Raw genomic sequence first — 26,624 nt, 5'->3', positions numbered from 1 at the left:
TAATACACTGAAGTGGTGTCACCTGTAATACACTGAAGTGGTGTCACCTGTAATACACTGACGTGGTGTCACCTGTAATACACTGACGTGGTGTCACCTGTAATACAGTGAAGTGGTGTCACCTGTAATACACTGAAGTGGTGTCACCTGTAATACACTGACGTGTTGTCACCTGTAATACAGTGAAGTGGTGTCACCTGTAATACACTGACGTGGTGTCACCTGTAATACACTGACGTGGTGTCATCTGTAATACACTGATGTGGTGTCACCTGTAATACACTGAAGTGGTGTCACCTGTAATACACTGACGTGGTGTCACCTGTAATACAGTGAAGTGGTGTCACCTGTAATACACTGAAGTGGTCTCACCTGTAATACACTGACGTGGTGTCACCTGTAATACACTGAAGTGGTGTCACCTGTAATACACTGAAGTGGTGTCACCTGTAATACACTGACGTGGTGTCACCTGTAATACAGTGAAGTGGTGTCACCTGTAATACACTGACGTGGTTTCACCTGTAATACAGTGAAGTGGTGTCACCTGTAATACACTGATGTGGTGTCACCTGTAATACACTGATGTGGTGTCACCTGTAATACACTGAAGTGGTGTCACCTGTAATACACTGAAGTGGTGTCACCTGTAATACACTGACGTGGTGTCACCTGTAATACAGTGAAGTGGTGTCACCTGTAATACACTGACGTGGTGTCACCTGTAATACAGTGAAGTGGTGCCACCTGTAATACACTGATGTGGTGTCACCTGTAATACACTGATGTGGTGTCACCTGTAATACACTGATGTGGTGTCACCTGTAATACACTGAAGTGGTGTCACCTGTAATACACTGACGTGGTGTCACCTGTAATACACTGACGTGGTGTCACCTGTAATACACTGATGTGGTGTCACCTGTAATACACTGATGTGGTGTCACCTGTATTAATACACTGATGTGGTGTCACCTGTAATACACTGATGTGGTGTCACCTGTAATACACTGAAGTGATGTCACCTGTAAAGCACTGTGGAATTTGTGTGCCCTACATAAATAACTGGTAATAAGTAACTGTGGGCTCTCACAGTAATAAAGAATGACTGATTCCTGTTGTGATCATCAGACTGCAGAAAAGAGGCCACGACAGCATTAAAACATCCGTTTCCTGGAACCCTGAAAACAAAACTTGCAACAAATTAACTTACAGTATGTACTGTAAATAAAGCATTCTAAATAATAATCCTGTCTGAGGTCATTTTATTTTTGTTAAACTTTTCCTCAGAAAATTCAGAAATCAGATATTTCTGTTTTTTTTTTTTTATTAACGAGGAAGCAAAAAAGCAAAAAAAAACTGTTTATGGAAAAGACAATAATTTCCTTTTATTAGTAGTATCTGAAATGTACATGGCGACAAATTAAAATGTCATCTTATTTTGTATTTAATATTAATTTAATATTAATATACTAAGCATATTTAGAAAACATATCCTTACTCCTTAGCAAGCTGGACGTTGGTTGGCTTGGCTCCTATTGGGATCCCATGCTTATGTAAGACGTTCATTAAAATCTCACGCATTTCTTGGTTGTAGGAATCAAAGTCAAAGACATTACGGACAACATTCGCCAGTCCCTCATTGGGAAATTTCTGGGTGGAGAAAGAACAAAAATAAAATAATATCAAAACAGTATAATAATGATTCCACAGTTCTATATGTTTGTGATATTATATACGACTCTAAAGGAAACACTGAGCAGATAACTGGATGTATGTATGGTGTAGAAAATAAAGATAATTGTCTCTACTTAGGCACAGGAGCAATTCTACTTTAATGGAGACATTTGATTTATTTTCAACTCGGATTAATCAAATTAAACTTAATAGGAAAGAAATGCCCTCTGGTAACTTTGTATTAAAATCTGTAATAAGTATGAGGTAACAGCGGAATGGGAAACCAATAAAACATACATATTCATGTCAGGCTAAATATATGTCTATGAGATTTTATTTTTCTCTTGGCTTTTGGGGCTAATATATTTCTATTCTTTTTAAAAGCATAAACAAACACACAAACACATGAGTTTTTCAAATGTTTTTTTCATTTTTTGGATTTTTCCATACTTGACGATCCAGGTGGACTACAATTGGAACAGTAACCTGTGCCGAGTGAAGTGGTAGTGGAGCGAGGCACCTTGCCCGAAGCATGGCGAGTGAAGTGAGCCATGCGAGGGAACACGGTGCACTAATTGCGGTTCCCCGTCACTTTACGAAGAAAACTACACCAAAAACAGTCCAAAAAGTCATGTCGACTTTTTCACCTGTCGACCTACTACATGTCGACCCAATGCCCATGTCGACATAGTGCATGTTGACCCAATGTCAATGTCGACCTTCGGTGGTCGACATAACGACTGTCGACCTAAGTTGAGTCAACCCATACCCTACTGTACATGGAGTTTGTAGAGAGTGGACACTATGGGCGTAATTCAGACTTGATCGTAAATGTCCATAAAAATGCACATATACAATAAAAATTTTTGACATGCGGGGGGATGCCCAGCACAGGGCAAGTCCACCCCGTATGCTGGGTCCTGCCCCCCACAGACATTCGAAAGCATCACACGGCGGCGAAGGCATACGGCTACCACCATGTATTTGGTCGCAGTGGCTATGCATGATGCCATGCAGCCATCGTGACCCACCCCAGCAATGATCCGGACATGCCTCCGTTGTCCTGAACATGCCCCTTAAATGGAACATCTACGCCCACAAAACGCGGCGTCTACGCCCCGGTCCCTGGAGGGGTGCCAGATCTTAAACTGTATTATGTACAGAATGCAGTTTAGGACATTGCACATGCAAATGCCGGCATATGCGCATAAGCAAAAATCGCTTCACATCAGCGACGGGGTCTTAATTAGGCCCTATGTGAAAAGGGGATTGGGTGGAGACACAGCAACTCTCAAAAGGTGTCAGATCCCGGGCGGCTAATTTTAGTCTAGCGGCTGAGTTTAAAAACTGTCTAACTTGTAGAAATTTCCAAAAATCCACCTGTGGAATATCCCATTTGTTTTGAATCTCTGAAAATTGCTTCACACTAGAGGATGTCACCAGCTGGCCAACCCTGAAGAGAGCCGCACTCGTCCACCGGCAAATTGGGAGGAGTGGAGGCCTCGAGAAAAGCTAGGATTTTTCTAGAAATGACGTCAACGCACTAAACTCAGAGGAGATTGGCATCTCAGGATTTTCCACGAGGAAAGAGTAGGAGTAATTGTTGGGTGTAAGAAAGTTTAGAAACCTGAGGAAGCCAAGGAAATACCGCAGAGTGTTGTCTCATGCATATACCTTTGATTGCTACTCATTGTTTGATATCCCTATTCCACCTCCAATCCAGAATCCTGCCTAGGATAATAGTATAATAAAAATTCTTAATGTCAGGCAGTTGAAAACCCCCCAGAGCAGGAAGGTGGTGATAAAATAGTATGTTTAATTCTGGGTCTCTTACGAGACCAGATAAACTGTCTGATTAGGAGTTGAATGGATTGGAACCAGGAATTTGGGATATTAAGTGGCAGGGTTTGAAGGATATACGGGTATATTCAATTGAAGTCTGATCCTTTCCGACATGCATTGTCGGAAAGGATCCGACAAAGCACTATTCAATGAATGGCCAAATTCGTCAGGATTTGGCTGTCCCCGACAATGTCATTCCGACAGTTTTTAAAGTCGTAATGACATTGTCGGAAGTGAGGCCAAAACTGGAGAATTTGGCCGCGCTTCCGACAGAAGCACGTGGATCGGCGGCTATTCCGCCAATCCACGTGCTTTCCGACAAGTCGGAGTTCCGACTTCTCTGAAAAATTAGGGCTCCATTGAATAGGTCAGAATCCCTTCAGACCTAAAATAGTCGCAAACTGACTTCTTTCTGACAAGGCCGTAGTTTCCAACTTCAATTGAATATACCCCATAGAGTAATTTAGGAAGTGTATCTTGACTACATTAATTCTACCCAGCCAAGAAAATTGTTTAGAATGTCATCTACTATAATCATTACGAATCGTGCGAAGGGGATGGATCACAAGTCAGCTTAACCCACAAGTATGTTATATGCGAAGGATGCAAGGAAAAAGGAAATGCCTAAGACCCATAATTGTAGAAGATGGAGCAGAAATATTAAGTGCACTAGATTTAGAGAGATTTATTTTAAAATTCGATAATTTTCCAAAAGTATCAAGTTTGTAGTGATTTTTTTTTTGTCCGATGCAATATGTAGTGATTCTAGTTAATGCTCAGTAAGTGTGGACAGGGGTATCTAGCTATGAATTACTTCTCCAGCAACTCACATGAACAATTTGAAAATTGCACAGTCATAGCATTTACAATTTACAGAAAAACTTAAATTGCATGTTCTAAGATAACCACACCAGAGAGGCTAACCACTGTGAACTAAAAGATGTTTGGGCAATAATGAGCTCTTATACTTCTCTGCATAAGCTCTCGTGTACCCAAGCTAAATTGTTAGTAAGTCATTTTACATTTTGGAGATGGCATTTGAGCACCTGGGTCACTGTGTGTAGTGTTTCAAAGGGGTTGGCTTCTTCCCAAATATGAGATAGAGCATATTCTCCTGGTATAGTGACTGATTTGGATATATAACAAAAATTCAAACGGAGATGAGGCAAGTCCCATGAAATTAAGAGAAGAGCAATTTCAGTTGGATCCTCCAGCTCCTGCCTGGTACCTGAGATGATGTATTGAGCAGGAAAGCTCCGGCACTGCTTACCAGTTCCGGTGGCAGAAAGAGGTGGCAGAGGCCAGGCTCCGCTGGGTGATGCGGCCCCTCTTGTCATTAAATTGATTTTGATCTCCTATGTTGCTGCAACCAGCCCAGTGTCTTACCTCAGCCTACTATCCTACAGGCCAGGATTTCCTGCAGTATCCCAGAGTTTGCGCAGTCTTGATTCACTCTCTGACTCCAGTGTTTGCTGTGCATACTAGTTTCCAAGCTGCAACACCTTCTCATACTGATTGCACAGTTGCACAGACTCCTTATTGCAGCCGTGTTCTCAGACCAGCTGGTAACTATTTGTGTGCCTGAGGTTTATTCAAGCTCCTGTGTGCAGTACTATGATATTCTCTGACATTGGTGCATTCCATGATTTCCAGCTGATCTCCACTTCACCAACCTAAGCCTCCCTGCAGCCAATCACAGCCCAGCAGGGGGTTTAAAGGAAGTACAGCTGCAGCATTCGGTGCCTGTGAAACTACTGTGACTACAGAAGTCCTGCTTCCTAAGTTACTGCGTTCACCATGCATGCACAAGGCTCTTACCGGTCCCAGTCAGTTTTTCCAAGCCTCATCGGTTCCAGTCCAGTTCTCCAACCCTCACCAGTTCCAGTCTGTTTTTACAAGCCTTATCGTATCCAATCTGGTTCTACTAGCCTCACTTGTTCCAGTCCGGTTCTACTATCCTTACCAGTTCCAGTCCAGTTCTACTAGCCTCACCGGTTCCTGTCCGGTTTTAAAGCCTCACCAGTTCCAGTCCGGTTCTACAAGCCTCACCAGTTCCAGTCCGGTTCTACAAGCCTCACCAGTTCCAGTCCGGTTCTTCTATGCATCACCCGATTCCAGTCCGGTTCGACTAAGCTTCAACGGTTTCAGTTTGGTTTTACCAAAGCTTCACCCGTTCAGTCCGGAATTACTAGAGTCTCATACTAAGTGTCATCGACCCGGTTCCTGCCCGGTCAGCACTCCAGTCCAGTAATAATCCAGTTCAGCTTGGAACTTCTTTACAAGTGGATCCAGCATCTCTAATATCCCAATTGCAATAGCTTTCCATAGATTCCTCGAGCTTAAACATTATAAGGTAGTTTTCACTGCCACCACCCACTCATTCAAAAGAGCTATATTCAGCCTCCTCGCTTCATTCCAGTTCCGGTGTCCACAAATCCTGTGCCGAAGCCATCTGTTGGTAAGTCTGAGTCACAAGTCGTGCAACCTCTGTTACAGACCCCCAGCCAGTGTCTGGCAAAGCATCTGTGTAGTGGCTGTACAGCTCTCTGACGGAAAGCAGTACTTCAAATCCCAGCCGATATGTAAGTTTTCTGAGGGGCCCATTTATCATTAAATATTTATGGAATATTTCCTAAAAATGGGGTATCCGCTAATATTTAGTATCACCCCCATGTATGAAGGCAGTATTGCAGCAGACAGCTCTGATATCTGCTGCAGTCCCTCCATTTCCGACAGCTGCAGCAATCTCCATAAGTTTCTATTACATCCGGGCATTATAATTGCTAATATCGCGGCCAGATCACATTGAGTATGCTATTATTGATAAAGAGACCTCTAAGTGAAAGCATTTTAGGCTCCATAGTGAGTGCAAACGGCAGTGTTCCAGACCTGTTTGTGTTATTTTGGATTCCACAATTCGGCTTGTTTCACTTCACTCATGCTTTACTCTTGAATTGGTTTTCTCACAACTATCTGGATTTTGATCTTCTTGCCTGTCCCCTGGTAGTTCCCTGTTCGCCTAGTTAATGACTCCTGATCATTCTGCAGCCACCCTGCTGCATAAACATCTCCTACTTCTAACTCAAGCCTCTCTGTTGGAACCCAGACTGAGGACGTCAACTTGTGTGCTGAGTGTAGCAATAGTTAATATTCCTTTGGGGCATTTCTGGCGAAAACCACCAGCACGCTAGACTCCGTACATCTGTTCTGGGTAGTCTACCCCATTAGGCAGCCAAGATCCATTAACATCCTTGAGATTCCTTGACAAGAGGAGAGCCATAGTTGGAGGCAGAGATGGGAGATAATATTGATGACATATTTTAGAATGGTCAGGACTGACCTGTTCTGCATAAAGTCACCATTCATTGCGGACACGAGCTACAAGCTTTTGCTGCCATGACCCAGCACTCCGGAGTGAAGGTCTCTCTCTACCAGCTGCCGGCTTCTGCTAACACCTAATGGCAAAATGGACTAGGGAGTTTTCCATTCAGATACACGAGTATCTCTTCCATGGCAGCTGCGGACGATTCCGCCTGTCATCATGGCATCTGACCAGCCACAAGATCAAGGATTACTGCAGCAAACCACCAGCTCTGCTACAATCAGCACAGTACCACACCTGCCAGGCTTAGAGTATTATGCAGGATGACCCAGGTGACTTTGTCAGGTACTCCTGCTTCACGGCGGCCATGGTCAGTCTTACTGGCCACTACAGAATTTCAGTAGACTACAAAGATATCATAATGGATTGCCTGGTCTTTCATCTGCCAGTGAATGTTTTATAAGTGAGACCAGCAAGTTATAAGCAGGATGGCTATATTTGACACAAAGGTTTTGAGTATATTATTCACTGCAGCCGGCATCAATTGATACAAATATTATGGTTTTATTTGCCTAACCACAAGCTTTTCACTGAATGTTTATACAGTTCACAACTAAATATACAGTATGCTTATAAATTTTATATGAATGATACAATTGTTTCTTGCATATATAACCTAGCAAGTGTCAAATTTTAAGTCTGCAGTCTCCAGTTTTCCATAGGTAAGTTGTGTTATGTATTTATTGATCGCATTTACAAAAACGGCGTCTGTGGGTCTTTTGGATTTAAGACTTTTATATGTTGAATGTACACATTTTTACATATTCAAGTGCAATTTTTTTGGTATAGTCTGGATTTTTTTGTATGGTCACATATGCGCATATGAGATTAAGTTCATGTTTTTATTATATATGATATATTATGGTTTGGACCTATGTGGTCAATAATAATCAGAACATTAAACAATATGACAATATTCATTATTTTTGTCTGCACTCCCTCTGTTTGCTTTATAAATATATATACAGGTTGAGTATCCCATATCCAAATATTCCGAAATACGGAATATTCCGAAATACGGACTTTTTTGAGTGAGAGTGAGATAATGAAACCTTTGTTTTTTGATGGCTCGATGTACACAAACTTTGTTTAATACACAAAGTTATTAAAAATATTGTATTAAATGACCTTCAGGCTGTGTGTATAAGGTGTATATGAAACATAAATGAATTGTGTGAATGTAGACACACTTTGTTTAATGCACAAAGTTATAAAAAATATTGGCTAGAATTACCTTCAGGCTGTGTGTATAAGGTGTATATGAAACATAAATGCATTGTGTGCTTAGACTTGGGTCCCATCACCATGATATCTCATTATGGTATGCAATTATTCCAAAATACGGAAAAATCCCATATCCAAAATACCTCTGGTCCCAAGCATTTTGGATAAGGGATACTCAACCTGTATATATCTATCTTAGAGTTCTGTAGGGTTTTGTTTTTGCTGTGGAATATTCTTCATGAATTTTCCCCATTAAATTTGACTTAGTGTTAGATACAGAAGATATATTTTCCTATGAACAGCACCTTTCAGCTCCCTGCAAATAATCTGTAAGGCTTGTCTATATGAAAATATAATTGGCTTTAAAAATAGGCATATGAAATACACATTTCCTACAGACAATAATTATGAATTTATGATTCACAACAAATACATCTATAGAAATAAAACTGTCACTATGGATTTCCTGCATGCTGGATGTCAGCAATGTCTACCATATAAGTAATGTTGGCACATTAATTCTTACTGCTCATAAAATCACTGATGAGTACAATTTATAGATTAAAGGTGACAGATTTGTATCTTTCATTAATTTTCTTCTCTAGTTGCAGGCTACTTTCAAAAATATTCAATACAGGCATTTGTTTTTAGCCCATTCACCTTAATTGTAACTTAATTCCAAGGTCTGCACGGTCCTATCAATAAACATCGACAGCATCAAAATCAGAAAGACAGAACCATGACTAACACTATTAAAGCAAAACTACTATAGTAGCCAGAGGCGCTCATTGATCAGGTTTTGATCACCATGCGCAATAAAACAGTACATCCATTTCTGGTTGCACTTTCTTTTCAAGAGCCAATTTTTTTTAAAACACTTTAAAAATGACAGCAGTTTTAGACTATTTCACTATATCCATATAACATGTTTTAGAATTGACAACAGGCTTCACAGCTGTGCTGGCTAACTGCTTGGCAACAGATGCCAGTATAAATTCTTATTTTCTGGCTGTAAGGGACACCGCGCTAGCGTTCCTCTTATGTGGACCACGCCTCTTTCTTCAAGCCCAGGTGTAGTATAGACATCACTTGTATAACCCTACCGCCCAACTTTCTGCACTTTCCTCTCTTCCACAGCTGCAGCAGTTGCACAAGCCATGCATGTAGCATCCAACGTAGCTCACACCGGCGCTATGACTGATTTGAAATCAGCTGTAATTTTTACTATAACGCTGAGGTTTAGAGACTCTTTTAAATATTTTACTTCTACGCTGAACTGTAATAAAACATAATGCTGGTTTGATCAATCCATGTGCGAGCCAATATCTGCAAACTAAAGTTTAATGTGGGGAAACACATATATACATACATTTGGTCTTAACAAAGTACATTTTAACTTTTTAGGAAACTAGTACATTTTTGTTTTTAGGATGTACTTCTGTACATGCATTCCTGCATTATAAGACAGAACTCTAGGGCTGGGGCCACACACAGTGGCCAGGAGGACCCGCTTGGCGAGGAGGGTTTTTTTGTGTGCATACGAATCCTGCTCTGCGGGATGCTGCAGAACAGGATATGGCCAGTGACACATGGGATTTCATAGAACACAGTGCACAGTCCCACTGTGTGAACACATACATTGAAATGTTTGTGTTCACACTGAAATCCCATCGTCCTGTCATCTGGCCAGCCCGCAGCATGCTGCGGTTGGATCTGGCGGTGGCGAGACTACCGCGCATGTGTGGGAGTCCATGTGCGATCTCCTTGCGGCCAAGCGGGTCACGCTTGCCCGCTGTGTGTGGCCCCAGCCTAGGAATATAATTTTAAAAACCAAATATTACCTGTAAATGTTTCACAATATTTACAACTTCTCTGGTTGAGTAAGGATATGAGATAATTCCTTGGTCTGCCATAGTCCTTAACTCTCCAAAGGCAGCTATAAGTTTCTGTAACACAGCATCATGCACATTTGGTCCATACTGTCTTAGCATAGCAAGCTCAGACTGAGGCACTGGATTATCCACAGCATGGCAGCTGAAAATGTCCCCTGTAGAATGAAGAAAATGTGTGTTAAACTGTCAACACTTCGTAATTAATATCTAAAATAGTAGAGGAAGCAGAGCAAACATAAAACAGGCATATACACGGTAGAAATATGAGGAAAAGAAAGGGAAGAGAGGGCCATGCTCATGAGAGAGCTAACAACAAAAGGTCAACCATAAGGTAAGTGGAGATAGTGTGGCTCAGAGAGGAGACTGGGCCGATACAAATGGTATACCAGTGTAAGAAGTAGGTACACACTATAAGATATATCATGCGATATATCATTTCATCCCGGATTGGAATAATATATCGTACACTTTGTATAGTATGTACTGCTGAACCATAATACCGGCCTGATGTACAATGATTTGTCCTTTTGGATGTGCTGCATGTCAATGCAGTGTTGTTACATGTAGCATGTAATGCTACAACGTGCCGTCATACAGTAGATTGTTTGGTGTGTACGGCAGATGAAATGTATCAATAAATTACATCAAAATATTGCTGGGTTGAACCATTGCATGATGTGTACAAGTGGCAGCTCTAGAGGTGCTGCACAATCTAAAATTCAAATAGGGGAGCCGTACCAACTGCCACCCCAAACGATGCCAAACATTACTGGCCGGGACTCACTGACAGTTGGTGTGGCTGCCCTTTTTGAATTTTGGACTGTGCTGCAGCCACCACTGGTGTGTACCCAGCTTTAGATATAGACTTCTAGGCAAGGATTAAAGATTTGAAGACTAAGATTTGACATTGTAGGTGGGCAATAGCTCAGTAGAAGTTGTGTATGATGTTAAAAGTGGTTGTTAGGAGTTAAGAAAGAGGTTAGAGCTAGCACTAAGAGGACATTAGGTCGCGTATTGGAGATGTATAAAGGGTCTCAGAGACAGTCTCAGAGAAAACAGACAACAAACAGTTGATATCAGAGGCAAATGACATCTTCTAAGTGTCCTAGGCTCCTGAAGTTTCTGGCAGGCATTAAACTAAGGCCTTCTTTTATCTCAATTGGAAAAGTGCGCAGTTAAGCCTTCCTGGATTCCCTTTTCTCCAAAGGAGGTCTTCATTTTTAGTAAACTCTAAGGAGAACAACCATTAACCCTTTGTTGGGTTAAGCCTCAAAATAGTTATATTATATCTCTTGTCCTCTCAAGAGCTCTCACATAATTAATCCTGATGAGCCTTTTAAAGGTTGTCCTGAATCCATACGAAAATGGGACCAGTCACTATCAACAGCAACCAGACCAGGTGTCAATAGGGCTTTTACAGAGTCAGGTATGCAGAGGAGCTGCTGCATTCACTCTCCCCTCCCATTCACTGGGCCTACAGGTTTTAGGAGCAGGTGCGCAGCTCTGCTGCAGATTTAAAGGGAGGGTCATGTGACTGCTAATTACAGTATAACATCACTAGGAGTTTGTTGATTTGAGTCAGAGCCCCTTTGGCTAGCTGTATGTGCTGGAGTGTGAGAGAAGCTGGATGGCTTAATTATACTATTCCTCATACAGGTCACTAATAGTAGCAAAAGACCGATGCTGCAGAATGGGTAGGACAGATATAGAGAACAGGTGCAGGCTAGCAGGATAGTCTATGACTGTAACCATATGTAGGGTGTCTGGAGCACCAGAAGCACAACTGAAGCAGGCTACAGGAAACACTGGAACTGAGTTCTGGAGCAGGAGTGAAGCCGACTTCAGGAAACACTGGAATTAGTTGCTGGAGCAATAATGGAGCAGGCTGCAGTAATATATGCTATTTGCCAGCAGTAAAACCCATACCTTCTTGTCGGGGGGGAGGGTCTATGATGAAGTCTGCAGGATACTAAGGGGTCTATTTACTAAGCGTTGGATGGAGATAAGGTGGAAGGAGATAAAGGGGTATATTCACTAAGAAAACAAAAACAGAATTGCTACTTATCACTATACATCGCATCGCTTTGATGCAATGTATAGCTGTAATAAGTAGCAATTCATGTATACTCACCCTTCCGATGATGCGTTGCGGTGTCTGGGGCTCCTGCGGTGAGGTCATCTCCAGCGGTCTCTCCCTGCGATGCGCGGAGTCCGGCGGCGGGTCCCTTTGGACTGGATAATGGCAGCAGAGGTGTAACTGTGGGAGGCAACGGAATCGGCTGTCGCCGGGCTCCTGCTTTGTAGGGGGGCACCTGTCCTCCCGTTCTGTTTGTTCAGTGACGCCATTCAATTAAATTAATTGACAGCCATCACTATCTCTTCCTCCCTACACCTAAGTCACACCCTCTTTATTATAGATACACATTTTACAACTGTCATACCCAGGATTTGAACCCACGACCTATTACACTGGAAGCAGGCACTTTACTGATGCAGCAATTTGCATACAGTTAGAATTCTCAGGCTTCCTATACAAGAGCAAACAGCTCCATAAGTAAGGTGCATGTTTCCAGTGTAATAGGTTGTAGGTTGTAATCCTGGGTATGACACTTGTAAAATAATTGTCAGAGAAATAATCAGCATTGTGAGTGACTGAGCAGATCTGTGTAGTGTGTGGCTGTACACTACATAGATCTGCCTAGCCGCGATGGTTTTGAACTGACAATTCTATGTAGCAGCTTCATATACTGTAGTTCATGTAGTTATAATCTGCAACCTTGCAATGCAGGAACAATTAGCTCTATCAGTAAGGTGTCTTCCTTCAGTATAACAGGTGATGGGTTTTAATCCTGGGTATGACTGCTAAGAAATGTGTGACTTAAAATGTATATATATACACACACACACACACACACACACACACACACACACACACATGGATATATATACATACATACATATATTTTTTATAAATATGGGGGTGGGGGTGGGGGGGTGGGGAGATCAATATTTATTTAGCCTCCGGGAAACTGGGACAAACTTACGCCACTGAATGGCAGCAATGTATTTGGTAATATTTTGTAAGGCATTTGTTAGAGGCAAGAGTAAGATAAGAGTAAGATCAGCGCAAGCTGTCTGGAGGACAAAATTCATAATGTTGAATAAGAGGAGGGAAAGAAGAAATAATCTGTGTCATGCATACAAAAAAGTGGCAAAATGTGCATACTGGCAAAAGTGACCCAAAGTAAATTTATTAAAAAAAACAGACAAAAAAACAACACATTGTTCTATAGATAAATTGTAATGGATATTTGAATTATTGGAATGTGTATGGATAGAAGTGTAAACATTATTACTATTTTATTTGTTATAGAGAAAAAAAGTTAAGAAAATGATTCATTAAGGAAATGGATTGGTACAAGCAAATATTTGAAACGATAATTGTTAATATTTATGAATAGAAACACACAAAAAATCTTTCTTCTAAAATAAACAAAGCAACACGTAGGCTTCTCCAACAGGGAAATGACTAATTAAGTAGAGTACAAATAGGCTGAAAGTTTTAGGCTAAATGTGGACCTTACATAAAGTGCTTAAACAAAGGAAACCACAATTCACATATAAATAACAGTTAAAACACCCACCAACATTCCATCAAGAGCAAAAATAAACTGTTAATGAGGGAGTAATAAAATTAGCAATTATTGTATAGCAAAGTTGCCAAGCATAATTATATATAATGTGGACTGCTGCTATACCACAGGTATGAGGACAGAATAACACAAAAATGTAAATGTTTAAATAATGTTCTGAAACCAACCAATGCATAACCATAAAAAGTGAAACACATGGACCGAAAAATGTTTTCTCAAGAAGGGAAAAAACAAAAGTACAGAGCAAACCAAGAAAATCATATTTATAATTCACAAATATCTGGGAAGTATTTCTAATTATGTATGGGATAAAAATACACATCCACAGCTTACAACAAAGTAAATTTGCATGGTGAGAGTTGAAAAATGTTAAGAGAAGCACATATTACATATATATCTATTTTCAGGATAAGCTTAATAAAAACTGGATATGATGGTAGTGAATATGAGACAAGTCAAGCATGGATCTACTAGTTCTGGTAAGATTAATTTAGTTCTTCAATAGATCTAATCCAGTCACAGGGAATCATAGGGAATCACATGATGTTATAAGGCAAGTGATGCTGCAGGAATGGCTTAAGAAAACTCACAACTAGTTTCTCAAAGTATGTTACTTATAAATGCCCTGTGGATCCCTGTTTCATTAGAAAATCAATGGGTAACAGGAGAGGCTTTCTGCACACTCCAGCATTATAATTATGGCAATGGAGAAGATCCAGTGAGACAGAAGAACTAGGAAAGCCATACGATAAATATGGATCACAATTCTGCTGTGGAGATGGCATGATCTACAGTTTTTGTAGCTATGTATCGGGACCCATGGGTCTAGCTGAAACTGGCATGAATCTGAAACTGAGCTTTTATAGGATTTCTTCTAATCTAGGGAACAGAGTAGAACTGGAAGCAGTGAAAGGACCGGAGTAGAACTAGAAGCAGTGAAAGGCTTTGGTACCAGTCGGGATGAACTCAACTCGAGCACTTGAAACCAGGAGCTTGGAGCTGGAATCCACTACTGTGAACTCGAGATTGTGACACAAAGAGACTCAAAACCACGGAAGCCTAGACTGGAAACTGAAACTCGTAACTCAGTACAGAGACCAGAGGTGAGAAACTCAGAACTGCGCACCTGACATAGGTGTACAGACCAAGGAACCACTTCTAGCTACCAGAACCTGAAAAACAAACACTTGCAACCAATGGTATGCTAGCAAATGAACCATTGTGATGGGTAGTAGCTGAACAGGTGCAGAGTGATAATACAGAATCCCAGTGTGGCACCAAGAGTACAGAACACTTGCAGGAGAATGTGCAGAGTCACAGAATAGTTGTGTAAAACAAACTGGAAATCCAGAAGTGCTACAGATGGACAGACTAAGTCACCAGAGCGCTTGTAGGTGAACAGGCAGAATGACTGCAGCACTTGTAGGTGATGAGATAGAATAGCCGCTATGTTTGTATGAGACCAGGAGTGCTTGCAGGTGAATAGACAGAATGACTTGAGCGCTTGTTGGTTAACAGGAGCTGTTACAGGTGAACAGGCAAAGTAACAAAGCAGTAGCTGCTGAAGCCCAGAGCCAGGGAGAATCCTCTTCCTAAGAAGTGAGTAGCTCTGGCAATGAGGAAGTGGCAGAGGCAAGTTTAAATAGGGTTCTGTCAAGAAACCATAAACTAAGCTGATCATGTGAGCATGACTGCTAAGAAGTTGTAGGACTGAGAGATCACATTACAGAATTCAATATGGCCGCATCCATGCAGCTAGACTGTATGTTTACATCTGATAATGCAGTGCTCAGGCCAGTGGATGTGCGGATATCAGGAAGCCAGCACCTATCATGTAATGCTCACTCAATGAATATAATACAATGCTTACTGTACTTGGCACCTGCTTCGGTGAGCAAAACTGTTTCCCAACACATTAGAATTCTGAAAACTCTTTCTTCCAGTGGCCTTAGCTGCCAAATTAAGAACACACACCTATCTTGACAGCAAGCTCTTTTGCTCATGATCAAAGATAATTTACTTGAGACGTTTGGAAATGTTATATTGCTGTTTGCAACCAGGAGAGAACCACTTAGCTATCAGAGATGCACTACATCTGTCATGCTGCTTACTCCTAAAATGATAAGTAATGAAGGCTGAAATCAACGGGATGGAGGTAAAATTATGAGCGATTAAGCCAAATTCGATAAACAGGTGAACTCTATGGAACTCTATGGAACACCAGCAGAGAAAAACAATCCCAAACATTCATTGCTTGGTAGGGGTGTTGGTAATATCTATTTGCATGGGGGATGGGGTTTGTAAATAAAGTCTAATTATGATAAATATACCATAAGCATAAACAAATCGAAGCATAAAAAGAATAGTGTTGTGATCTCTACTGGGGCAGGGACTGGTGTGAATGACCAAATGATAGGGATGAGGAATATGTACATGCTACTGTATATAAATAAATGTTTATAAAAAAATTCACTCAGTACAGAAAGAAATAAAAAAATAAGAATTTACTCACCGGTAATTCTATTTCTCGTAGTCCGTAGTGGATGCTGGGTACTCCGTAAGGACCATGGGGTATAGACGGGCTCCGCAGGAGACTGGGCACTCTTAAAAGAAAGATTAGGTACTATATCTGTTGTGCACTGGCTCCTCCCTCTATGCCCCTCCTCCGGACCTCAGTTAGGGAAACTGTGCCCGGAAGAGCTGACATTACTAGGAAAGGATTTGGAATCCAAGGTAAGACTCATACCAGCCACACCAATCACACTGTACAACTCGTGATAACTATACCCAGTTAACAGTATGAACAATAACTGAGCCTCTCTCAACAGATGGCTCATACAATAACCCTTTAGTTAAGCAATAACTATATACATGTATTGCAGAGAGTCCGCACTTGGGACGGGCTCCCAGCATCCACTACGGACTACGAGAAATAGAATTACCGGTGAGTAAATTCTTATTTTCTCTGACGTCCTAGTGGATGCTGGGAACTCCGTAAGGACCATGGGGATTATACCAAAGCTCCCAAACGGGCGGGAGAGTGCGGATGACTCTGCAGCACCGAATGAGCAAACTCAAGGTCCTCCTCAGCCAGGGTATCAAACTTGTAGAATTTTGCAAAAGTGTTTGAACCCGACCAAGTAGCAGCTCGGCAAAGTTGTAAAGCCGAGACCCCTCGGGCAGCCGCCCAAGAAGAGCCCACCTTCCTCGTGGAATGGGCTTTTACTGATTTAGGTTGCGGCAGTCCAGCCGCAGAATGTGCAAGCTGAATGGTGCTACAGATCCAGCAAGCAATAGTCTGCTTTGAAGCAGGAGCACCCAGCTTGTTGGGTGCATGCAGGATAAATAGCGAGTCAGTTTTTCTGACTCTAGCCTTCCTGGAAACATAAAGTTTCAGGGCCCGGACTACGTCCAGCAACTTGGAATCCTCCAAGTCCCTAGTAGCCGCAGGCACCACAATAGGTTGGTTCAAATGAAACGATGATACCACCTTAGGGAGAAATTGGGGACGAGTCCTCCATTCTGCCCTTTCCATATGGAAGATCAGATATGGGCTTTTACATGACAAAGCCGCCAATTCTGACACACGCCTAGTCCAAGCTAAGGCCAAAAGCATGACCACTTTCCACGTGAGATATTTTAGCTCCACGGTCTTAAGTGGCTCAAACCAGTGGGATTTTAGGAATCCAACACACGTTAAGATCCCAAGGTGCCACTGGAGGCACAAAAGGGGCTGAATATGCAGCACCCCTGTAACAACGTCCGAACTTCAGACAGTTAAGCCAGTTCTTTTTGAGAGAAAAAAGGGATAGGGCCGAAATCTTGGCCTTTATGGATCCTAATTTTAGGCCCATAGTCACTCCTGACTGTAGGAAGGGCAGGAATCGACCCCCCTGGAATTCCTCTGTAGGACCTTCCCAGCCACACACCAAGCAACCTATTTTCGCCATATACAGTGAAAAAGTCTTGCTGTCACGTCTTTCCTAGCCTTTATCAGCATAGGAATAACTGCATCCGGAATGCCCTTTTCCGCTAGGATCCGGCGTTCAACCGCCATGCCGTCCAACACAGCCGCGGTAAGTCTTGGATCAGACAGGGTCCCTGTTGCAACATGTCCTGACTGAGAGGCAGAGGCCATGGGTCCTCTGAGAGCATTTCTTGCAGTTCCGGGTACTGAGTCCTTCTTGGCCAATCCGGAGCAAAGAATATTGTTCACACTCCTCCGTTTATTACAATTCTCAGCCCTTGGGTCTGAGAGGAAGAGGAGGGAATATATAGACCGACTGGAACACCCACGGTGTTACTAGTGCGACCACAGCTATGGCCTGAGAGTCCCTTGACCCAGCGTAAAACCTTTTTTATCTTTTTATTGAGGTGGGACGCCATGTAGTCCACCTGAGGCAGTTTCCATAAATTTGCAAACTTGCGTGAAGACTTCCTGATGAAGTCACCACTTTCCCGGGTGGAGGTCGTGTCCACTCCCGGAATGAACACTGCTGACAGTGCGCTTACTTGATTCTCCGCCCAGCGAAGAATTCTGGTGGCTTCTACCCTCGCCACCCTGCTCCTTGTGCCGCCCTGGCGGTTTACATGAGCGCCTACGGTCTGACTGGATCAGAACCGGTTGGTCGCGAAGCAGGAACTCCGCTTGACTTAGGGCGTTGTATATGGCCCTTAGTTCCAGGATATTGATGTGAAGGCAAGTCTGTTGGCTTGACCACAAACCTTGGAATTTTCTTCCCTGTGTAACTGCCCCCCACCCTCGGAGGCTTGCATCCGTGGTCACCAGGACCCAGTCCTGAATGCCGAATCTGCGGCCCTCGAGAAGGTGAGCACTCCGCAGCCACCACAGGAGAGACACCCTGGCCCTGGGGGATAGGGTGATTAACCGATGCATCTGAAGATGTGATCCGGACCACTTGTCCAGTAAGTTCCATTGTCCTTGCATGGAACCAGCCGAAGGGGATGGCCTCGTATGATGCCATCATCCTTCCCAGGACTCGAGTGCAGTGATGCACTGACACCTGTTTTGGTTTTCAATGGATTCCTGACCAGTGTCATGAGCTCCTGAGCTCTCTCTATCGGGAGATAAACCCTCTTCTGGTCTGTGTCTAGGATCACGCCTAGGCGAGGCAGATGAGCTGTAGGAACCAACTGCGACTTTGGAATATATAGAATCCAGTCGTGTTGCCGTTTCACTTCCAGAGAAGGTGATACGCTGTCCAGCAACTGCTCTCTTGATCTCGCTTTTATGAAGAGATCATCCAAGTATGTGATAATAGTGACACCTTGCTTCCGCAGGAGCACCATCATATCCGCCATTACCTTGGTGAAATTGGTAATGACAATCCCGTACCGCAATTCTGAGGTAAGCCTGATGAGGTGGATAAATGGGGACACGAAGGTATGCATCCCTTATGTCCCGATTCATTTCAGGCATGCAATGACCGCTCTTAGCGATTCCATCTTGAACCTGAACCTTTTCAGGTATATGTTCAGGGATTTTAATTCAATATGGGTCTAACCGTACCGTCTGGTTTCGGGATTATAACATGGTCGAATAATAACACCCTCTTGTTGAAGGAGGGGACCCTTGACCACCACCTGTTGAAGATACAATTTACGAATTGCAGTTAACACTGGCTCCCTCTCTTGGGGGGAAGCCCGCCGGGTCCTCGGTGAGGGGGCATCTTCTCACAGTCCAGCCTGTATCCCTGCGATACAATTTCTATTGCCCAGGGATCTAACAGGGAGTGAACCCACTTGTGGCTGAACTTACGAAGGCGTGTCCCCACCGGGCCTAGCTCCGCCTGTGGAGCCCCAGCGACATGCAGTGGATTTTTGTAGAGGCCAGGGAGGACTTCTGTTCCTGGGGACTAGCTGTGTTGTACAGCTTCTTTCCTCTGCCCCCGGCTCTGACAAGAAAGGACGCACCTCAGACTTTCTTGTTTCTTTATTCGAAAAGCTGCATTTAATAATGTCGTGCTTTCCTAGGCTGTGCAGGAATATAAGGCAAAATATCAGAATTACCAGCTATAACTGTGGAGACCAGGCCCGAGAACCTTTCTCCACACAATCCTCAGCCTTCCATATGCCTCTTAAGTCGTCATCATCTGTCCAATGTATATTCTACAGGACACGTCAAGCAGAAATCGACATAGCTTTTGTCTCTAGGACCCAGTATACTCATGTCCCTTTGGACATGCTTTATAATTATATATCTATCACTTAAGACAGCATCTTAAAATATTTATATGCATACTAGGGTCTCAATCTCTGCTGATAAGGTACCTGTCCACGCTGCCACAGCGCTATAAACCCATGCCGACACAATCGCCGGTCTGGGTAGTATACTAGAATGTGCACGCTATCTGTAGGATCCCTGAGAATAGCTAGTGCAAACAGGACACCCAAGGGGAAGATTCTCAACACATCCTGGCCCTAGTGGGGAAAGGATACAGCCTGAGAATTCTCTTGTGGGAAGCTGCCGTCTCTTGTCTGGAGATTCACGCTCTTTTTCCTCATGAGAGGAGGGAAATTTACCTCAGCATTCTTCCCCTTAACATGTGTACTCTCGTGTCAGGGACAGATGAGTCATCAGTGATATGCAAATCATCTTTTATTCCAATAATCATATATTGAATATCTTTTAGCCCTCTTGGCTGTAACTTTGCATTATCGTAGTCGACAGTGGAGTTAAACTCCGTGTCGATACTTTGTTATTTTGGATAGTAAACATAGAGAGACTCTGAAGGACTCTGTGACATAGTGACAGACCAGGGTAGATTTCCTTTCTGTTCCCTAACCTTTTGTGCAATAATTTTACCTCAGCACTTACACATATCCAAACAGGTGTCGACGTTGTTGACGGAGACACCCTCCCACACACTTATCCGCTCTATCACCTCCTTAGAGGAGCCTTTTACCTCAGACATGTCGACACACGCGTACCGACACACCACACACACAGGGGATGCTCTATTTGAAGACAGTTCCCCCACCAGGCCCTTTGGAGAGACAGAGAGAGAGTATGCCAGCACACACCACAGCGCTATATAATACAGGGATGTACACTATACTGAGTGATTTTTCCCCTATAGCAGCTTATATACACAGTTTTTCTCCTAAATTTATGTGCCCCCCCTCTCTTTTTACCCTTTGTGTACCAGGATACTGCAGGGGAGAGCCTGGGGAGCTTCCTTCCAGTTGAGCTGTGAAGAGAAAATGGCGCCGGTGTGCTGAGGAAGAAGGCCCGGCCCCCTCAGCGGCGGGCTTCTGTCCTTTTATGTACTTTAATGGCGGGGGTTAATGCACATATACAGTTTATCAGACTGTATTATATGCTTTTCGCCAAGTAAGGTAATCTAATTGCTGCCCAGGGCGCCCCCCCCCCCAGCGCCCTGCACCCATCAGTGACCGGAGTGTGTGGTGTGCTAAGGGAGCAATGGCGCACAGCTGCAGTGCTGTGCGCTACCTTAATGAAGACCGGAGTCTTCAGCCGCCGATTTTCAACTTCTCTTCGTTCTTCTGGCTCTGCAAGGGGGACGGCGGCGCGCCTCCGGGACCGGACGACCAAGGACTGGGCCTGTGTTCGATCCCTCTGGAGCTAATGGTGTCCAGTAGCCTTAGAAGCCCAAGCTAGCTGCAAGCAGGTAGGTTCGCTTCTTTCCCCTCAGTCCCACGTAGCAGTGAGCCTGTTGCCAGCAGATCTCACTGAAAATAAAAAACCTAACAAATACTTTCTTTTCTAGGAAGCTCAGGAGAGCCCCTAGGGTGCACCCAGCTCTGGCCGGGCACAGATACTAACTGAGGTCTGGAGGAGGGGCATAGAGGGAGGAGCCAGTGCACACCAGATATAGTACCTAATCTTTCTTTTAAGAGTGCCCAGTCTCCTGCGGAGCCCGTCTATACCCCATGGTCCTTACGGAGTACCCAGCATCCACTAGTACGTCAGAGAAATAAATGATTTCCCAAAACTGTAAATGGATAGATAAAGGCATTATTGTGTATGTATCCTCACAGAAAATGTGTACCAAATGGCATTTTGATCTATTCTATTTTTCACAGTAGACTAATGTAAGTTGCATGTAGACAGGACATTTTATGTGACTTTGTACTATTATATGACTATGTATTATTTCAATGCTTGAATAAACAGATTTTATACTGAGATGGTTGGATGTCACTATTACAATAGACAGATCTGACAACTACATCAAGTTAAGTATAATTTCCCATTAAGTGCATATTTATACATGGTTTTTTTTACAAAGCTTTTAAATCATAACAATTATTCTTTATTGTCAAACTGTTCTTGAAAGCTTTTAGTGTTAAGAATGAAACTTCTGAATTACTACAGACACTTTCTCGGATGTTTATAAATGTATCATTGATTCATTAGTGTTACTACTTACCCAAAGCACCAAAAAAATCATTTCCCAAAAAAGGGAACCCAGGTCTGTTTGCCAGTACAATCATTCTAAAATCAGGATGAATAGCGATCACATTCTCCCTTCTCGTGTGTTCTGATGGATCTGGGAAAAAAAGATGCAACAGATTTTAGGTTATATGGGTGGTCATTCCGAGTTGATCGCTAGCTGTATTTGTTCGCAGCGCAGCGATCAGGCTAAAAACCGGCAGTTCTGCGCATGCGCACGCATGTCGTACGGGCACAACGATGTAGTTTTGCACAGGGTCTAGCGAAGCATTTCAGTCGCACTGATTTTCGCAGCGCAGCAATCAGGTGAAAAAATTGCTTTTATGCGCATGCATATGGGCCGCAATGCGCACGCGCGATGTACGGGTACAAAGCTCTTTGTGGTTGTGCTCAGGTTCTAGCAAAGTTTTCTTCGCCCTGACAGCCACAAGAAGATTGACAGGAAGGGGGCGTTTCTGGGTGTCAACTGACCGTTTTCAGGGAGTGTTCGAAAAACACAGGTGTGCCAGGAAAAACGCAGGCATGGCTGGGCGAACGCTGGGCGGGTTTGTGACATCAAAACAGGAACTGAACAGTCTGAAGTGATCGCAAGCGCTGAGTAGGTTTTGACCTACTTTGAAACTGCACAAAAAAACTTTGTAGCCGCTCTGCGATCCTTTCGTTCACACTTCTGCTAAGCTAAAATACACTCCCAGTGGGCGGCAGCATAGCGTTTGCACGGCTGCTACAAACTACTAGCGAGTGATCAACTCGGAAAGACCACCATGGTCTTTAATGAATCGGAAGAGTGATGGCTACTCATTGCAAATGCATATAGTTTTCGAGTGGGAAGGTTTTATGGCTAAATGCCTGCATGTACTAAAGGAGGAGAACACGTCAACTAAGTAGCTGTCAGGAAGCAACCCACACCCCAAAAACTTACTTGTAGGTTAATTGGCTTCTGACAAAATGCACTTGTATGTGTTTATATTTGGAATTTAGACTGCTCCTATAGGCCATGGACTAAGAAGAATAGTTTAATATTTTCTGCTGTGTAATACAGTGGAGATAAACAAAATATAATTATAATAAATCAGTGGAAACAAATCTTATAAAATAAAACTAGTACAGCTTCTTGGTTGGTAGAGGCATATTGTCGTGCCTAGGGATATATTAGCATCCTTAGTAAAAACACTGACACAAAACAGGAATTGCCTGAATTCATAATGCAACATCACCAATGAAAGTAGACTGTTCTTAGAACAGGACACTTAAATGTGGAGATTAGAATGAATTAGTAATGTCTCTGCTAACGTCCCATTAGACTGTCAGTAAATCATTGAATCCCTCAATTTGCCAACTCTGTGTTCCAAGGAGATTACATGAAATCTTCCCAAGAAAAACATAATTTGCTTTATTATTCGACAAGGACATTTCTTAGGTACATGCTTGGTATTGAATGCTACATCCACTCCTTAATAATATTGTTGATCTTACACACTGAAACCAGAGATCACCCACACTGAATTAATTATTACAGAGTAATCCTCAGATTTCACATTAATTAATTCAGCAGCACTGCAGAGGGATTACTGATGAAATCTGAAGTTTATCCAAAGATTGAAGGATAGTAGGGAACATCACTGAAACAAAGCCTAGACATCTGACCTGATAATAGAGAGACATGAAGAAGAATAAGAAGAAGCAGAAATCAAAGCTCTGCCTAGAAATTAGATCTTCAGTGAGACCTGACACAGGTCAGTAGTAAGCAACAGAAGAGGTAACGGTGGCAACGGAAGTTCTAACCTCTAAATGTATTCCTATAAATTCTGATAGTAAATGATGAATTGAAGTGACTATTGACTCGCTGTCCAGCCAATCATAGAGTTTATTTACTGGTTAGTGTGTAACCATATGGGAAAAAAATGTCAGTGACCTAATTTCTGATCCAAAAATAAATCCATAAATAAAATAAAAATGAATCACAAAGAAAACAGACCTAACAGTATTATTCCTTTTCCACTCCTCTATATTTTAAGAGGTGAAACAGCAATAAATACAGATGTGTCCTCATACATCTTGCATCAATACGCCATGTAGCAGAGATGCCTGGCGTGAGCAAGCTGACAGATCCCAAGTAACTCCGTTAGTGGCAGACGTCATTTTTGCATCGCTATGTGAATAGGTCGCACAAGAAGACTCTGCTAATTAAATATGTGGCATGCCTATATTTTTGTGCATCTGTGGCTTTAACGGCATAAGAAATGGTATGTTACAGTCTTTTCTAGCAAGACACTATATCGTAGCATTTCGTATGCAGATACAGCCACAGTCGCACACAGAAAATAGGCATGCCACATATCATTTAATCAGCAGAAGCTGCTTGTGCGTTTTATTTGCATCATGCAGGGAGGCTAGACGTTAAGTGGACACTTCTCTATGTGGCAGATATGAGGAAACACTATGCCACTTTAGTATCCAGTCTTCGATTGACGTTATTTTTTTTACTTAATATTCTAAGACGGCTTCTTACTATTAGCTGTCAGGATTCATACAAATTTTCAAGCAATATGACTTGAAACTGTGTTTCCTTCTGAAACTGTCTGCATAAAGGTTATATATGTTAATAATAATAATAATTATTATTATTGTTATTATTATTATTCCTTAGTGCCATACAGAAGAAAGATACAAACAAGTAGAAACATAGTAATAATATTACATAGGGGCCAGCTTATACTGTATATACATAATTAAATGTCTAAACATAATTAAAAATGTATTTTGTACTCATCAGCTTAGTCACTTCAGCTTACCAGGGAGGTAGTTTGGTGTAGCACTGAGTATTGATTCAATAAACGCTGGAATCAAAAGTACTTGCCAACCTTAATTCTGTCTGCAGTCTTATAGTTTCGATTCAGCACAGTACTCATGGTAAATTGGGAGATTTATAAAAGACAAAGACAAAAAAAGCCTTTCCTTTTCTTATAAAGAATTTTTATTTAACAAGTAGGGGGTATGCAGCAACTTGTAGTTCCACCGTAGCTTAGGCTACTTAGATTCTACAAGTTGTCTAACCCCTCCCCCCCTCCCACACATCAGCAATCGATTGGTGCAATGTGCAGACGATTGGGCATATCAATCTGTAATGTATGGGGTTCACAGATTGCTGGTTCAGACCAAAAATCGATTGGGATTGTTAAATCAGGTTGTTCAACATGTTAGATTTCACAGTTCAATTGGGACTGTAGATTGCTAGTGTATGGTAACAATCAGCAGATTTGCAAGCCACTTCTAGTAAATTGATGAGCCTTTCAAGATTGCCTGATCTCTATTTGCTGAACATGATCTGCTGATCACTGAAAAATATCTGTAATGTATGGGCACAGATTGGTGGATTGGGAAATCTTTAAATCTGGGGGGGGAAAATCTCAGAATCTGCAATTTTTGGGGGGATTGCTAATGTATGGGGGCCTTTAGCTTTCCCAATGACATGGAGCATGGCGTCTTGTTACTAACCGCCGGCTGGGCCATAGCAGACACAGGTCTTGACGTTGCCAGGTGACCGGGATGCTGCATGTCTGCCGTCCGCCTAAAATCTCAGCCCACGCCTGGCGCCTAGCAACCACGGTGCGGTGGCCGCAATGCCCGGTGCGTGCCCAGCAACCGGGAAACTGGACGTAGGCGGCATTCCCGGTTGCTAGGCAACATTACACAGGTGGCTTACAACTCTCATCCTGGATAAGGTAAACGTGTAGCAGTGCAGCTGCACATCATTAGAGATAACTGCTCCTTCCTCTCTGCTTGTGTGCTGATTGGTCAGATAGCCTTTATATACCTTGCTGGTCACCCCCTCTGTGCTGATTATAGTTTACCTTTGCTGTGTAAACCGCTGGTCCTTGTCATTTATCTTGATCTATGTCCTGTGGATACTCTGCCGGAATCCCTGTCTGTCAGTGTCCAGTATCCTGTTCTGCCTGCATAACCTTGGTCCTGGTGTGGTGTTACCACCTGCTGACCGTAGCTCCCCGGCTGGAAGCCTGCATACCATCTGCACTGTTAAACACCAGCCTAGACAGAGACTTATCCAGCTTGTGCCTCATATCTCAGCAGTCGTGTGCCTCATTCTCAGCAGTCATCCAGTACAACTCGGGGTCTTCAGACTATTGGGTGAGTTCCCACTGCTGGAGGTATTAAGTCCAAGCGGACCCTAAGTACTGGTGTATGTGTCCAGTACTAAGGAACAATGGGGGGTTGTTATTGGTGGAAGACCCTCTTGAGGGCTCTAAGAGGGTCCCCCACAAGTTCTGCAGTGTCCCGCAACATCTTGCAGGTCCAAGGATCTGCATTCTAATCAAGTCCAAGTATTTTCATGTTAATCAAGTCCAAGTGTTTCCTCACTCATTGGGGGGAATTCAAATGTTTGAAAAGTCTGGGTGTCTGTTTTTTTCCTGTCTATTAGATAGGAAAAAACAGACACCCAACTGACTTTTCAAACAATTGAATCTCCCCCATTAAGTCCAAACCACAATTCTAAG

The 26,624-nt window shown here is 42.8% G+C and overlaps 1 protein-coding gene across 2 annotated transcripts in view; it reads right to left on the bottom strand.

Annotated features, from left to right (window-relative positions):
• Positions 1–26,624, bottom strand: part of VWA8 (von Willebrand factor A domain containing 8) — an 875,413-nt gene that overhangs the window by 361,189 nt on the left and 487,600 nt on the right. For both annotated transcript variants that reach the window (XM_063952874.1, XM_063952875.1), the window contains exons 25-27: positions 22,085–22,204; positions 9,967–10,172; positions 1,502–1,653 (exon numbers count right to left, since the gene is read on the bottom strand). In XM_063952874.1, coding sequence (XP_063808944.1) covers positions 1,502–1,653; positions 9,967–10,172; positions 22,085–22,204 — 478 coding nt within the window. The remainder of the gene's footprint in view (positions 1–1,501; positions 1,654–9,966; positions 10,173–22,084; positions 22,205–26,624) is intronic.

This window comes from Pseudophryne corroboree, chromosome 2 (assembly GCF_028390025.1).
Source record: "Pseudophryne corroboree isolate aPseCor3 chromosome 2, aPseCor3.hap2, whole genome shotgun sequence".
Classification (NCBI taxonomy): Eukaryota; Metazoa; Chordata; class Amphibia; order Anura; family Myobatrachidae; genus Pseudophryne; species Pseudophryne corroboree.
The sequence above is the reverse complement of the archived record's forward strand: the minus strand, read 5'-3'. Positions and strand labels throughout refer to the sequence as shown.